The sequence below is a fragment of the Hibiscus syriacus genome, unplaced genomic scaffold (assembly GCF_006381635.1).
Source record: "Hibiscus syriacus cultivar Baekdansim isolate YM2019G1 unplaced genomic scaffold, ASM638163v2 tig00112614_pilon, whole genome shotgun sequence".
Lineage (NCBI taxonomy): Eukaryota > Viridiplantae > Streptophyta > Magnoliopsida > Malvales > Malvaceae > Hibiscus > Hibiscus syriacus.
The window spans coordinates 773,211-789,353 of record NW_024063369.1 but is presented as its reverse complement, the minus strand read 5'-3'; the positions used below and the strand labels follow the sequence as shown (position 1 = coordinate 789,353).

The 16,143-nt window shown below is 29.9% G+C and overlaps 1 protein-coding gene and 1 pseudogene across 1 annotated transcript; one reads left to right on the top strand and one right to left on the bottom strand.

Annotated features, from left to right (window-relative positions):
• Positions 1 to 2,667: 2,667 nt before the first annotated feature.
• LOC120182095 lies at positions 2,668 to 2,826 on the bottom strand (annotated as a pseudogene).
• A 1,667-nt stretch (positions 2,827 to 4,493) lies between these two features.
• LOC120182036 lies at positions 4,494 to 5,147 on the top strand. The gene has a single exon (XM_039187064.1). The coding sequence runs from the start codon at positions 4,500 to 4,502 to the stop codon at positions 5,010 to 5,012; it is 513 nt and encodes a 170-aa protein (XP_039042995.1). The 5' UTR covers positions 4,494 to 4,499; the 3' UTR covers positions 5,013 to 5,147.
• The last annotated feature ends 10,996 nt before the right edge of the window (positions 5,148 to 16,143 follow it).

Here is a 16,143-nt window from a genome sequence, read left to right as displayed (position 1 = left end):
TACTGTACAAAATAAATGCACTCACCTGACTATCCTTGCTATGTATCCAAAAGGTAAGGCTGATTACTCTAGTACTTTTCCTTTGCCCTTAGTTTTGCTTGTTTCAGGAGCTTGGTTCCGATCTACTCAAGCAACCATAAAAATATATACCATACCCAATGTTAGAATATTTCCTAACCATTGTACTTAAATAATATTCATAAAAACATATCATTAACTTTCTATACTAATATCAACTCTATTTTAACATTTTTGGCTCCATAGTATCGATACTACTACCCTAGTATCGATACTTCTATACTATGGTACCGATACTCCCTTTGGGTATCGATACCAAAAATATGTTTGATGTTGTTTTGTATCGATACCCTTATCATGGTATCGATACTACCCTACTTTGGTATCGATACCCCTACCGGTATCGATAACAAAAATAGATTCGAAGTTGCTTGGTATCGATACCCCTTATCATGGTATCAATACTACCTCATCGATATCGATACTGATTGAATAAGTATCAGTACTACTCATCTAATTTATCTCATTTTAGCCTATAGTATCGGTACTGTTCTTAGCAGTACCGATACCCTTGTCCAGAATTTTCAGTTTTCAACTAGATTTTCATCCCAATGTGGTCAATTATCGTTATTTTTAATCCATACAACACTATTAAAGTCTTCCTTAACTATCCATACTAACATTCCTTCATTTAGCCTCTTAGAACATCTAAAATCATTCATGAACATTCGATTCTAGGAATCAAACCACTTTTTCTAATATGTTCTTAATCCAATCCAAGGCTTCTAATCTCTTATATATCTCTTTGGCAAGTCAAATCTACCAGCAAACATCCATAAACACTCCTATTTTAACATATCACTCAAAAACTCATTTTCTTCAATCTCTAATATCTCATCCATAACTTAGTTTTAATCCCATTAAACCCTTCCTTAATCTTCTAACATACTCAATGCTTCAAAACTCAACAAAAAAACAAAGGAATAAACTACTAAATTAGAAACTCACCTTTGAGCTATGGAGGAGGATATGCATGAGAAAGAAGAAGAAAGAAAGGAGTTGACCGAATTTCTCCCCTTTTTCCCCTACTCTACACTTTAATACATTAAAAGAAATGAATATTAAATTTATTTAATTCCAATTGATTAAAATATCCTTTTAATTCTCCATAACTACAATTTAGTTTTAAACTATTCTTCCAAATTTATTCTCATCTATTATAAATTAATAAAATAAATTCTCAAATCTTAAATTCTTTCAATAAAGTCCTTAGGGGTATTACATTTATAAAGCCCTGACTTGTATGTTACTGTTGGTGACTAACTAGAATGAAATGTTGCAAGTCACGGTCCTGAACCTAAAGTCGGCAGAAGACCAGAATTCCGCTGGCTGAACTAACTAATATATACAGCGTTAAAAGACGTGGAGTTAATGTATTATTTTAAAAAATAAAATTTGTAAAATATTTTATAATAAAATAAAATTATAAAATATTAAACTTTATTATATCAAGATTGTTTCTCATAAAATAAAAAAAATTAAATATATAAAATTAAATTTTCTTCACTAAATTATTTTTATGCATGCGTATAGTAGAAAAAATAAATTTTTTGGGTTATTAAATTTTTTCAAAGTATAAGATTTCTAATTTTTAAAGTCCTATAAAGTATCACAAGTTACCCCTATTAATAGAGGGGGATTGCTATTATATTGGCTTAGGCCTCAACTTTCTTAAAACATATAGTGTTTTTAAACGGTTAATTCGATTAACCGACCGAATCGAATTACTAAATTTTATTCATCAAATTTTTTCTCTTTAATTGTTAATCAAACCAAACTAAATTCGGTTAATTGATCGTTAACCGGATTAACAAAAATTTATAAATAATATATATTATATATTAAATATTAAATATTTTTGGTTTATTCGCTTAATTCTATTAAAATTAAAGTTTAAACACACTAAAGCTAAATAATATATATTAAATATATTAAATATTTAATAATTTTAATTAATTCAATTAATTAACATATTTCAAACCGAATTAATCAAAACTAAAATTTAAAAAATCATTAATCATTAACCGATTTAATCCAAAATTAACTTATCGAAATTTCGGTTAGATTGATTTATTCTGTTTAAACGGAATAATGAACACCACCTGCCCCTTGTCTTATGTCAAATCTACGCATCACTGTCCAAGTAAGCAGAGGCTTTGGCAGAATACCTAACAGTTCTCAACTCCCCAGTCCTTTGGAGAAACTCTTCAAATGAACAAATGGTCAAATTTTCCTATTAGTCCCTATAGCATGTGAAAGTCATGGATTTAATCTTTATATTCTAATTGAATCTTTTTAATTCATATACTTTTCAAATCTTAAAGTTTCAGTATTGACCAAATAGTAATCCTAAATTTGTTAAGTCAAATTCTACCGTATGCTATTATTTGTATTACCAATAAATTGTAGATATAAATTTACTCTCATTCTCTCTGTTATCGTTCTCTTCCAATCTGTCCTTAAGATACTCTAAAAAATTCAGATTCTACGACCCGAACCTTTCTCCCTATATACCCAACTCATAGTATGCAAAATATATATGTGTGTGCGTGTTCAGGATGAAATAAATAGGGAATAGTCCAAAAATGAGATGTGTAACACGAGGACTTCCTAGGAGGTCACCCATCTTAGTACTACTTTAGCCCAAACACGCTGAGGTCACCCATCCTAGTACTACTCTCACCCAAACACCCTTAACTGTAGAGTTCTGATGAGATCAGATGCATTAGTGCTGGTATGATCGCACCCGTCATATTTTGCGCCCTTAATTTATTTAAGGTCTTCTCTCTGTTTTCGTTCTCTTTCAATCCGTCATTAAGAGACTTGTTAATTGATTACGTCTTTGTAATTTGATCGTTTATCCCTATATTGTTTTGGATTAAAACTAAAATTTGAAAATTTAAAATGCAAATAAACAAAAGTTGAGCAATTAAAGAGGCTTATGAGAGAATTCCTGGTTGGACAAATCAAATGTTGATACATGTGAAGAAACTAGTAATTAGGTCAAATTTATGATGTCTCCAGATTTAACAAGGAAAATAAATTTCCCCACTGTCAAAACCGATGTTCCACACGCGAATATTGATATGTTTCGATAATAATTTAGTTGTTATAAATATCGTAGGTCCAAAGATGCCCACGGGATCGAAACCTAGTTGTAAATGCATGTGCAAATTCGAAAATGATTTGACTTGCTTCAGTAATTGCTTAAAGTTTTGCCTTTCGATCGCGTAACTCGATTTCACCGCCTAATCAACCATGTGTTCTCTCAGGGATAGTAGTTTAATCATAATCCGACGGATTTAGACGTGACTTGTTAGTATTAGATTTTTTTTTTTTAAAAAAGAAGAAATCGGATTTGATTTGAGTTGGATCGAAATTTTTAAGGGATAAGGTCGGATTCAGGTAGGGGATGAAAAAACTTCCATCTGATCCAAACCGAGGATATTTAAAAAGTATTATTATTAATTATATCCCTATTTTTATAAGGGTTGGATTTATACTCTAAAACTCATATCTAATCGGAGTCGAGCGGAATATATATATTTTTCAAGTCAGGTCAGATCGGGTGATGGATACAAAATTTTCATGTAGTGTTGAATTTCGAGTGGATGATATATATATTTTTAGATCGGATCGATTTAACCAAAAATCCAATCATAACCTGACCTATTGTGATCCCTATATTCTCATTAAACATTTCATTGATCTTAAGCTACAAGCATTTCATGTTTTTTCATATCTTTATTATAGTTCAAAATTCAAATTTAATTTAATTTTAAAATATTATAATATAATTCATTTGTGGTAAAATCAACTAATGCAATTAGGAAAATTCACATGCATTTCTAAAATGGGTGTGTAGGTGTAGCTATGTAGCTCATTCTTCCTCACCCTGCGACCTTCAAATAGCAAGTTATAACCTACCTTACAATTTGCATTCCCTTTCATTACCCTTTCATGATTTGATATTTTACCTCAAACAAACGTCGGTTACTTAAATATAATAATAATAGTTCCAAATTACCAACAATAGTTTAAGTTAGCCCTCACAACGTCGATTAAAAGGAATTCTATTTTACAATACTAATATTTAATTTGATTGCACGAATACCTCATTGGTTAAATAAAATATTATTTTTTTAGAGATCACGATCTTATGATTTCGAACATCAACGACTACAATAAAATAATTGAACATTCATTATCAATTAATTAATAATATATATTTAAAACACCATTACTTTGTAATCATGTTAACTTAATATATATATATATATATATATATATATATATAATGAAATGATCCGAGGGCTACAATGTGACACGTGGAATGGCCACACACATTTAATTCATTTGCGCCTCTCGCATTTACACCGCCACCCTATATGATATATTAATTTATATATATGTGTGTATATATGTGTACGTATCTTCTTCAATCTCCCCACACTTTCTTCTTCTCCCCCGAGGAATACGAATATTCAGAAACGGTGATGGAGGGTGTTTCCACGATCATGTACAAGCGTTTGAGAGGGTACCGGCAGAGGAGGGGCTATGTCAAGCTAAACGGTGGTTCGAGAGGAGGAGCACGGCGGAGCAGAGTGGAGCTTGGCGGGGGCTCCTCGAGTCGGAGGCGGTTCTGGAAGATAAGGGTCAAGGCGAAGGTGAGATTACCTTCGCCGAAGAAGTTCTTTGTTTGGCTACGCAACGCGTACGTGAAGATGATGCTGGGATTAGCCAACTCCAGGGCGGTTACCGGGTACGGCGGAGCCATGGGGGATCACGGGGTGTCGGCCTTCGGGAAGCATCCGATTAAAGAGTACGACGAGAAAATGATCTTCGAGATCTACAAATCGTTGGTGATGTCGCAGGGTCAGCTGATGCCGAGAGAAGTGGGGAAGCTCAGCTCCGCCGTTATTTGTCAACGGTGATATAAGCAACGAAGTAGCTTATGTAAAACCCAGCGGCGCGAAAGGAATTAGTGCATGAATGTAAACTTGATAATTACTTAACTCGATACTAAAATTATCATCAATAATAATTTCACATAAAGTTTTTTTTTGTCCTTTCAATTCTTAAGATTTTGTATTAATTAATCTAGATTGATCCGAATCGTCCACTTGATTTTAGACGGTAAATCTTACGACGAACTCAAAATCAACTTTACGCAATACCAAAAAGAATGATCTTAGAATTATTATGGGCCATATTCGATAACCAAAATTGGATCCAACCTTGCGTAGCATGGAACTGGATACACAGATGTTCAGCCGAAACTATAAACGATTTAATCCAATGGGACCATTTAATTCATCGTTCGTTTCAACCTATGCCTAACCCATAAACGATTAGGTCCAAGAAACTTGCTTCCCTTACCTATAACCCACTTAAGATTATTGTATCTGTTAAACAAACATCAAGTAACGATGTCCATATAGATTAAATTAAGTAGTAAAAAAAGTTAATATTATTGATGGAAGATACGATTTTTGACGGTTGCAAGTGATTTTTTTTTTTTTGAATACAAAGGTAGGCTCACAGCCTTTATATCTGATGGTTCATCTCAGCTTCAACGCCCGCTCGGATCTCCACTGGTACATCAACCTAGAGTACGTACTCCTCACTCGTCCAAGCCATCTTAGCTAAGCCGTCCGCAATCATATTCCCCTCCCGCGGGATGAATATAAACTCCAACTGCCAATCCCGATTCAATAACATCTGAACGTGCGGCACCATTGGCGAAGGGCAACCCGCCATCGTCTTCTTTCTGAACATGGTTATGAGTTCTTTATTATCACTTTCGATAATCAATCCGCATCCATCACCGAACAATAACCAATACGCTTCGAGAAACCAACAACCCACTCCCCCAAATGCTTACGAATAATACCTCCGCACGTAGCAAGACCCGAGGAAGAAGAATATAATACCTCCACACGTCGTAAGTAATTCATTTGTTTTACTTTGAAATTTGGATGAAGATTATAATAGATGGTTCTAATAAATTGAAGAAGAAGAAGAAGAAGAATAAAAAGATGTATAAGAAAAGATTAGAAGAGAGCGAGATTTCAATATTCTTTTTCCACTATGCTTGGTGATTTATATATTGACACCTTGTGGTCGTGGGATCGAGTCCTACGGTGGACAATTCATAATTTTGACTGCCGGAGGTCTTTCACGGGAGCTGCTCTCAACCTGACGTTGAGGGCAACCTACTATCCTACCTCCCCCTTACCCCATTACATATGAGAATAGGGTCAGCTACTACTACTACTTTGTAATACAATCGTATATGAATGTGGCAACTAGCATGGTAGTATTTTGTATTCGTTTGAAGAAAACTATAGGTTTTACTTGAAATATGTTTTACATTTTTCTTAATCGCTGCATATGGTATGAAGAATTTTAAAAAAATTACACAAGACATCATTAAAGTACTACTTGGATTCTAAATTAGTTTTTAAACTTTAAAACATTAATCAAGTCCTAAAAGTACCCATGTCCATAAATCAGGTCTTTCTTTTAATGTAGTTGTTAGAGTATATTTAAAATATGTGTAAAAAGTCCCATATACATGTTGAACATAAGAAACCCATTATGCTCATCATATGATACAAATACCAAATTTGTACAAATTTAAAATTCCGAGTCAATCCCATTAACTGGGTTTAATTCACTGTCTAAACCACTCTCAACTGCTGGAACCGTTCAAAGAAATAAGAGACCTTACAATTTCTTAATATAAGATTCCGAGTCTATAATTTGGGAATATTTTTTTTTCTTTCAAAAGAGTCACCTTAATATAAAAAATGAAAATTTTGCCACTAATCCCAAACCAAATAATTTCGGTGATAAAGTAATTGTTGTTATTCTTTGACATAACCTTTTATCCACATTTCTAAGTATATGCTACTTTCGGCGAACAAAATTATAAACGAGGGAAAATATCAGTATATGTATTATTATTATTATACATGTATATTCACTTGAAAATATCATGGCCTTGAGGGTCAAAGGATATTGGGGCATGGAGTTGATACCATTTCTGGAGGAAAGTAAAGCAATAAAGTGATGGAACTAGCATGATGGAGTTAGGATTCCGGCCTAAGAGGATCAAAGGATCACTCCCCCCCCCCCCCCCCACAAAAAAAAATTGAGGGTTATTTATGCCTTGTTGGGGGTTTTGGGGGGGGGGGGCATAGCCTCTCCCTTCGGAATTAGAATTCTTTAAGCAGGATAACATAAACTTTTATCACGATGCCATTCAATAGATAGATTAAGTATGTTTAAATATAGTTGTCTACTAATTAAAAGTTAAAAGAGTTAAATAGATAATTTAAAACTTCTAATTTATATTTAAAAGAAGCTAAAATACATCAAGGTTATTAAATTACGTTTAAATGATCGTTTTGGTCAGTAAATATTTAAAAATTATAAGATAACCATTAAATTTATCAAATGATTACAAAATGATCATTAAATTGATCCAACTTTTACACTTATTATAATATCAAGGGGATAGTTTTTATAGTAATTCAATAAATTTATTGATTATTTTATACTATTTTAAAATTTAATAACCGAAACAATCATATAAAGATAGTATAATGACTTGTGATTTATTTTACACCTAAAAAATAGAAACCGACTTTTGGGCCGAGGCCTTATCAATTTATTTTGTATCAGCCTCCCTTGAGACCCAATTGGGCTGATTTTGAAGCTGGATAATTTTATTGGACTAATATAGATTTTAATTTTTAAAACTCAATAAAACTAAGTAATTCGTACGTTTTTTTGGGTTTTTTTAACGTCGATCGAATATTTTTAAATTATTTTCACTTTAATTATACATGTATTTTAATTTAGGACAAAGTACAAAAATGGTCCACCGATTATAGGATACTACTTTAATAAGTCCATTGGTTATTAAAAATTACAAAATGATAATCTGAATATAGAGTGTTGCTTTGTTGAGTCCCTCGACTATTAAAAGTTACAAAATGGTCAACAAACTATTCATTATGTTCCAAACTCGTCATTTTTGGTTAAAAATTTGACGGTATTCTGAGCTGAACGTTAACCTACTGGTTGTGATATGACAAAATATAACCCTAGAATCTTGAATGATTATCATATCTCAATCATCATGTTAACGTCCAGCTTAGACAGCCGTCAATTTTTTAATGGAAAATGATGAGTTTGAAACATAATGAATAGTTAGGTGACCATTTTGTAACTTTTAATTGTGGATGGACTTAACAAAACAACATTCTATATTTAGAGTATCATTTTGTAACTTTTAATAGTCGAAAGACTTAATAAAATAGTACCCTATAATTAAGGACCATTTGTGTACTTTACCCTTTACTTTAATGAAAGTTCCTTATTTTATTTTTAGTCATCACTTTTATTAATACACTTGATTAAGAAGAGGGCTTATCAAATCAAATATCACATCCAAATAAGTATAAGAATACATCTTTTTACCACATAGAGACGGCTGTATAATGTGCTAACGAGACATTATTATATGTTTGAGCGACTTCACCAAAATCCTAATGCATTGAACTTGGGCATAAGTCTTGTAATCCATATTGTTGTGGTCCCATCCACGTCCATGATGATTCGTATTTTCCTTGAGGAAAGATGTAATGTAAAATCTTTAAACGTCCAATTGGGACAAGACCCGGCACCAAGGCATGTGGGGTCACAAAGGATCAATCACTATAATACGTTCACTTCATCTTGCCACAATATGTTGCTTTCAACCTTACCCTTTAGGAACCAGACCCCGCAAAAGAGCATGCCTATAATGCCACAATTTGTGGGTACTATGTACATGTTTTGTCTTTCCTTTTGTTCTATGCATGGATGGCCATGCATAGAGTTTTTGGTCCACCTAAATTTAATTTGGATATAATATTTTTCATTAGTCATTTGGTTCGATTTAAATTTAGGAAAATTTTACTAGATTTAAATTTTGATTTGATTTTTAGTTAAAAACTTTTAGCCAATTTAATTTCAGCGATAAAATTCAATTATACAGTGTAATTTTTCACTGAAACAATATTAAAATTAATCTCAGTTGTCTATTTTCACTCGTCGAACGGTTTTAAATCTGTGAAAACTTAAAAAAATATTATAATGTATGATTGGATCCTGACACACACATGTACTATTATTCTCATACAGGGTGAAGTATTTTTCATCCTAAGTCCAATAGGAGTGTATCCTTCAAATAATTTGACTCAATCCAATCTTTTTCCCCTAAATAACCAATTTTATAATTTAAGGTCGAATCAAAATTTATCAAATTCGGTCGTATGTACATCCTTAATCTCTAAGAACTAAAATTAAATTAAAATTTCAATTTTAAAATTGAAAAACTAAAATATGGTTTCTAATTTTAAAATTTATATTAACTATTTAATAATTATATTATAATCATTATTTTAATTTTATTTATACCTGTATATAAAATTGTATACATAGTTTTATTCCTAAAGATACCAAAATTTATGTAACTATTGAATATAATAAAAATCCCAACAAAATTTATATAACCAATTTAATACTAAATTCAATTAAGATTTTTTAGGCTTAAATGCATATTTCCCATGAATTATATATTTTTTATCGAGTTGCCCCTCAAAGTATTTTTTGTACCGTTTTGCTCCTCAACTAAAAATAATTATCTCATTTGCCTCAAATCGTTAACATCGTTAAAATGCAACATAGATAAATTATATATTTAGTCATTCAACTATTCTCATGGTTCTGTTTTCATCACTTAATTATTTTTTCTTTTAAAATAATCACTAAACTTAAGTTTTTTTTTTCATTTTAATCACATAATTTTAATTGCACGTCTGCTTCATCTCTCTTTTTGGTTTCCCTTTTTTTTAATCTAAACAAGGTTTAGATTAGTATATAGGGGTGTTCAATCGGTCAGTTCAGTTAATCGACCAAACCAAACTTTCAAAATTTTATTAACCGATTTCCCCCCGTTTTAACTGTTAACCAAACCAATTTTTTTCATCAAAAATAATTAACCAAACCGAACAAAGTTCGGTTAATCGGTCAATTAACCGGATTAACCAAATTTTATAATATATATTATATATTTAATATTTTTGGTCGGTTAATTCAATCGATTAATTCGGTTAAAATCGAAATTTAAACACTCCTAAAATTATTAATTAATAAATAATAAACAATATAACTAATATATTAAATATTTAAAAATTTTGGTTGATTAACCAATTTTGAACCCAATTAACCGATAACTGAACTTTGAAAAAATCATTAACCGTTAACCGACTGAACGTAAAATTAACCGACCGATTAATCGAAAAAATTCGATTTGGTCAGTTTAATCAGTTAACTGAAATATTGGAGAAAGGTGAGATTTTTATGGTGGATAAAGGAGATATGGTGATAGAGTGATGAAAATGTGTGAAGGAAGGAGGGAGTTCTTGAGAGAATTCAAATCTGGAAAAAATAATAAAATGTAGGATTTGTGCGTGCTTCTACAATCACAAAATTATGTCAACGTGGTTACTTTTTAATCCCAATTTTTAGATTCATTGTTTCCTTTTAATGGTAACATTTATTTATTTAATGAAAATATTTATTTATTTTTTATTTCAAAAAATTGTAATTGAATTCAATTTAAACACATTGCAATTAGTCATTTTCAAATGTGCCTTTCATAAATTTTCAGTGTTTAAACGTATCAATATCAAATATTATGTTTTTTTAATGAATTCTTATATATTAAATATTTAAAAAATAAATCGAATCGAATTTAATAACCAAAACGAAACAAAAACTTAAGTGTAGTGATGATTATGAAAAATAAAATAATTGGGTGACCAAAACAGAACTGTGAGAATAGTTGAGTGACTAAGTATATAATTTACCTTTGTATTTTTTAATAGAGTTAATATATTGGGGCAAACAAGGTAATGATTTTTAGTTGAGGGGGTAAAACGGTATGAAAAATATATTTTAAGGGACTACTGGGTAAAAAGAGTATAGTTAAGGGGGAAATATGCATTTAAGCCTTTTTTTATTGAAAAATTCTTAAGATCGAATTGTGGCCGAAAGTGGTAAGGTCTCATGCCAAATAAGAGGTTGACCTTCCTTGTACTAACCATTTTATTGTTTGCATTATTTTTTTCAATTCTAGAGTAAATTATACACATAGGCGCGTTTGGTTCATGAAATGTAAGATTACCAGTGGGAATGTAAGATTACCAGTGGGAATGTAAGATTACCAGGGAATAGGATTACTGGAAATGTTGTATTTTGTGTTTGGTTGGCTTAGCAGGAATGTAAGATTACCGTGTTTGGTTAAAAGAATAAAAGATTATTAAAATGTATATTTGACCAAATTGGCCTTATTATATATTTATTTTTTAACAAGTTGGAATATATTTATATATTTTCTTTAAAAAATTTCTAAAATTTATATAATTTTTTTACAAAATTAAAAATATAAAAAGGTTTAATGAAAGGGTAAAATTTTATTTTAACCCCTAAACTTCATATAAAATTTTAATTATAGATTTTTTTTTGTAAATCTAAAATAGTTTAAGGATAAATTTATAATTTAACCTTCGTAGAATTTTTATTATTCAATGAAAGAAGAATGATATTTTTGAAGAAAAAAATTTAAGGGTGTTTTGGACTAAAATGTCCTTAAAAAATTTCTTTAAAAAATATCCTTATTCTGTCATTGAATAATAAAAATTCTACGAAGGTTAAATTACAAATTTATCCCTAAACTATTTTAGATTTACAAAAAAGTCTATAATTAAAATTTTATATGAAGTTCAGGGGTTAAAATAAAATTTTACCCTTTCATTAAACCTTTTTATACTTTCAATTTTGTAAAAAAATTATATAAATTTTATGAATTTAATTTTTTTAAAAAAATATATAAATATTTTCCAACTTGTTAAAAAAAACAAATATATAATAAGGACAATTTGGCCAAATATACATTCTAATAATCTTTTATTCCTTTAACCAAACACGATAATATTACATTCCTGCTAAACCAACCAAACACAAAATACAACATTCTCAGAAATCCTATTCCCTGGTAATCTTTTATTTTAACTAGTGATCTTACATTCCGTGAACCAAACGCACCCTTAATGTTTAAACTTATTACTTTCGTTTCATTTTGATATTTGAATTTTATATTTTTAAAATCATACTTAAATTTAGTTTAGTATTCATTTTGATATTGGTCATTAATTTTTTTAACAATAATATTAACGTATTACCATAAGATAATATCATATAATTATTGAAAAAATGTTATTTCAATAATTTTATTAATTTTTAGCTATTAGTACAAAATCAGAATCTAAATTAAATGTTAAATATAAATTTTTAAAAAATAAAGTTAAAATATCAAAATGAAATAAAAATAATAATTTAGATATTACGCATATAATTTACTCTTAATTCTAATGCTAGAGTAGTGTCTAATAAAAAACACATTATCTTCAGCAACAACTAGTTAGTCTAGCAGGATGAGATATTAGGTCTCTTAAGCAATGTCAGAGGTTTGAATTCTAGTGTTTGCAAATGAAGCAAACTGGGTTGGGAGGGTCGCTATCGCCTCTGTAGTACCCGATCTTAATTAGTCGGTCAATAGATCAGATACCAATAATTAATTAAAAAAATCTCCTTCTCTACAACTTGTGTGTATTGGAACTTTTACATTTCGGTTAGCCAAACAGCACCAGTCTCCGCCAAAGTTGTGGAAATTTGTGTACACGTCTTGCAAAAATTATAAATAAATAATAAAAATTATTAAATATTAATATCATGGGTGTATTTTAAGGTTTATTTCAAGGTGCGTAAATATTAAAATTATGTGTATATGAATTTATTTTTAAAATATTATTTAACTCATCAAATAACCAAATAATTTTAATGCTCGAAAAGATGATTGTTATAGGGTAAACTACTCAGTTGATCATTTATTTGTTTAGCTCTTTACTTTTGTTATTGATATTTCAATTTTTTTCAATCACACCACATAATTATTTCATTGTTTTAATCAAGTCACTAACAGTTAAAAATTAACGGAAATGATGACGTGATAGTTAAGAGAATAGACATAATTCTACTTTTAGTCTTTAATATTTATATTTTCTATCAATTTGATTATGATTTAAATTTAATTTAATAAATTAATTATTCAATCAGAATATGACACATGTTAACATACAATCATGACATGTATCGTTGGTGAAATGTATCATCAGCTGATTTGAAGATTTATTTTATTTATTTTAATTTATCTAATTAAATTATTTTTTATCCAACCGAATGGTGACATATGTCACCTTCCAGTTGAAGGAAAAATAAGACAAAAAGAAGACATAAAATGGTGTTGTTGGGCAACTTCAAACCTAGGTCACACGGGTGAGGGGAATAATCCAAACCACTGAGCTAGACTCGCAGTTTGAGTTCAGAGATGCACAACAATATTAATATATAATGATACTATAATTAATGTCACCTTCAAAATTTTAAAATTAAAATATGTATTTTTTAAACTAAATTTAATATTTATTTTTCTTTTTTACCTTCAAAATTTAAATTTAAAATATGTATATTTTTAAACTAAATTTAATATTTAGTTTTCTTTTACATTTACTGTTTAATGGTTATATATATAATTTTTAAATATATGAATCATTTATATTTTTTATATTTTATTTTTCTTCTAAAAGCTGGTATTTAAATATATTAAAATATATATTAAAAATACTAAATATATATATAAATATATTTTAAATACTAGTTTTTAGAAGAAAAAATATAAAAATATAAATTAAATCATTTATATTTTCTATATATTTTTTTAAATAACTAGATATTTCATTTATTAAAAGTCGTATCAACAAACGTCCTGTCAATTACAAACTGAACAAATACAATTAAGACTATCGAAAATAAAATATAACAATGATTGCTTAGTGATAGTCTGATAAATAAAACCATTAACAAGTGGAGCAACGACGTACGTAAACTGAACACACCAATGACTTCGAGCATCAAAACATGGAGGAGAGAAACTTGAAGAATAACCAAAATGACCAACGAAAAAAATGATCTCTACTTAACAACAATCACATCCGATACATTTTTGCGATAATCAATGAACCGTCTTGTACAAACGAACAGAGGAACTGGACATCAGGAAAGCAACCAACCATGTATTCAGTGAAAAATAAAAGAACGAAAAGAAGACAAATAAAAAAACTACACCGATAGTCTAAAACATTAGTAGTCATAATACCTTTTACTAAAAAAGGGCCAATAAAAATTATTATTAAAAAAATGATAAAAAAATAACTAAAAATGACATAATAATGGTCGAAAAACACCACCACCGCTAGGGCTGACAATTATCCACGGGTGAGTGGATTATCCATCCACCCGCCCCGAATAAATGGATTAAAACCCGCGGTGAAACGGATGATTGGCGGGTGATGGATGGATCGGGTGATGGGTCGGGTCGGATATGGATGAAATTTTTTTGACCCATCACCCGCATCATCCATCCACCCATTAATATATCCATCCATCCATCTATATATATATATTATCCCATTGAAAATATGTTTGTTTTTAATATTGGTTTATCCCTATTGATACTAAAATGTTATATTATAATTTTAGTTTTTTTAAAATTACATTATTAAAAATATTTTAAAAATGCATTATTAATAATTATAAAATTTTAAAAATATATTAAAAATTCTATAATACAAGTATACAACTACCCTCAAATTTTAATTTTAGCATTTAATATCAAGATACTATATTGTACTTACCTCATAAATCGATACCAAATCGATTAATTAATATATTTGTAATGAACCCTAACCCTAAAACCTAAACCATAAATCCTAAACCTAAACCCTAAACTCTAAACTCTAAATCCAATACCCTAAACTATAAAACCTAAACCCTAAACCTAAAACCATAAACCCCAAAACATAAATCCGATTATATGACATGAGTTAATTTGATAAATTAATGAAATTAATTTAAAAAAAAATTAATAACTAATTTTTTAAATTGTTGTTACCCTAAACCCTAAACCCAATTACACATATGCAAACAATTATTTCCAACTGAATGATTCATGGTGAAATCGATTATGTTCAGTCTACACTTGCTTCGGCTAGTTGAAAATGCGTATGATTCAACTCTAACATTAAAGAACACGAGCTAAGAAAATAAAAAAGAGTATTGATAAATACCATTTCAAGTCGAAGGACTCAATAGAGGCAGATCCATGTATACGGCCAGGTGATTCAGTTTGCAATGAGGTGAGTTCGAGCTCAAAATCGAGCTTCAATCGAGTTTCAATTGAGCTCTTGATTTTTTTGAGTTCGAGCCTTTTCGAGTTTGAGTCGAGTTTTAATATTATCTTTCGAGTTGATCTCGAAAATTTTAGGCTCGTGAGTTTTCGAGTCGAGTCGAGCTTACATTTAAAGTTTTTCGTTTACACCCCTAATAGTATCATCCGCTCCACCCGCTCCACCCGCGGATGATGGATGGAGCGGATATGGATGAAAATTTTGGCGGGTGATGGATGGTGTGGATGGAGCAGATGAAGCTCCACCCGACCTATCTCCAATCCATTGCCAGCCCTAACCACCGCTGCCATGAAACAAAGAAATTTAAAAAACTACTAGGTTGAATATGCAAGATATTGATGGAATAAAAAAAAGAGTTTAAACCTAATACAATAGTGCTTGAATATTTATTATTTAATAATTAAAAATCTTTTAATCAAATATTATATAATAATATCTATAGATTAATAAAAACAGATATTTAAATCATCAACCATATATAAATAAACTCACACGTGCAAGTAAGAACGTAAAAAAAATAAGGTACTGAAAAGGAAAATCCAAGTTGGGGTACCGCACGTGTAATATCTCCATTTTGAATTCGTGCGTTGCCTTCCCTTGTCCGTGAAGTATTTTCCATTTATACTTGAGCCAGCCCCTCCAC

Bases quoted from the DNA above. Each gene is read 5' to 3' on its own strand.
- LOC120182036 (XM_039187064.1), top strand. From the start codon at position 4,500: ATGTGTACGTATCTTCTTCAATCTCCCCACACTTTCTTCTTCTCCCCC.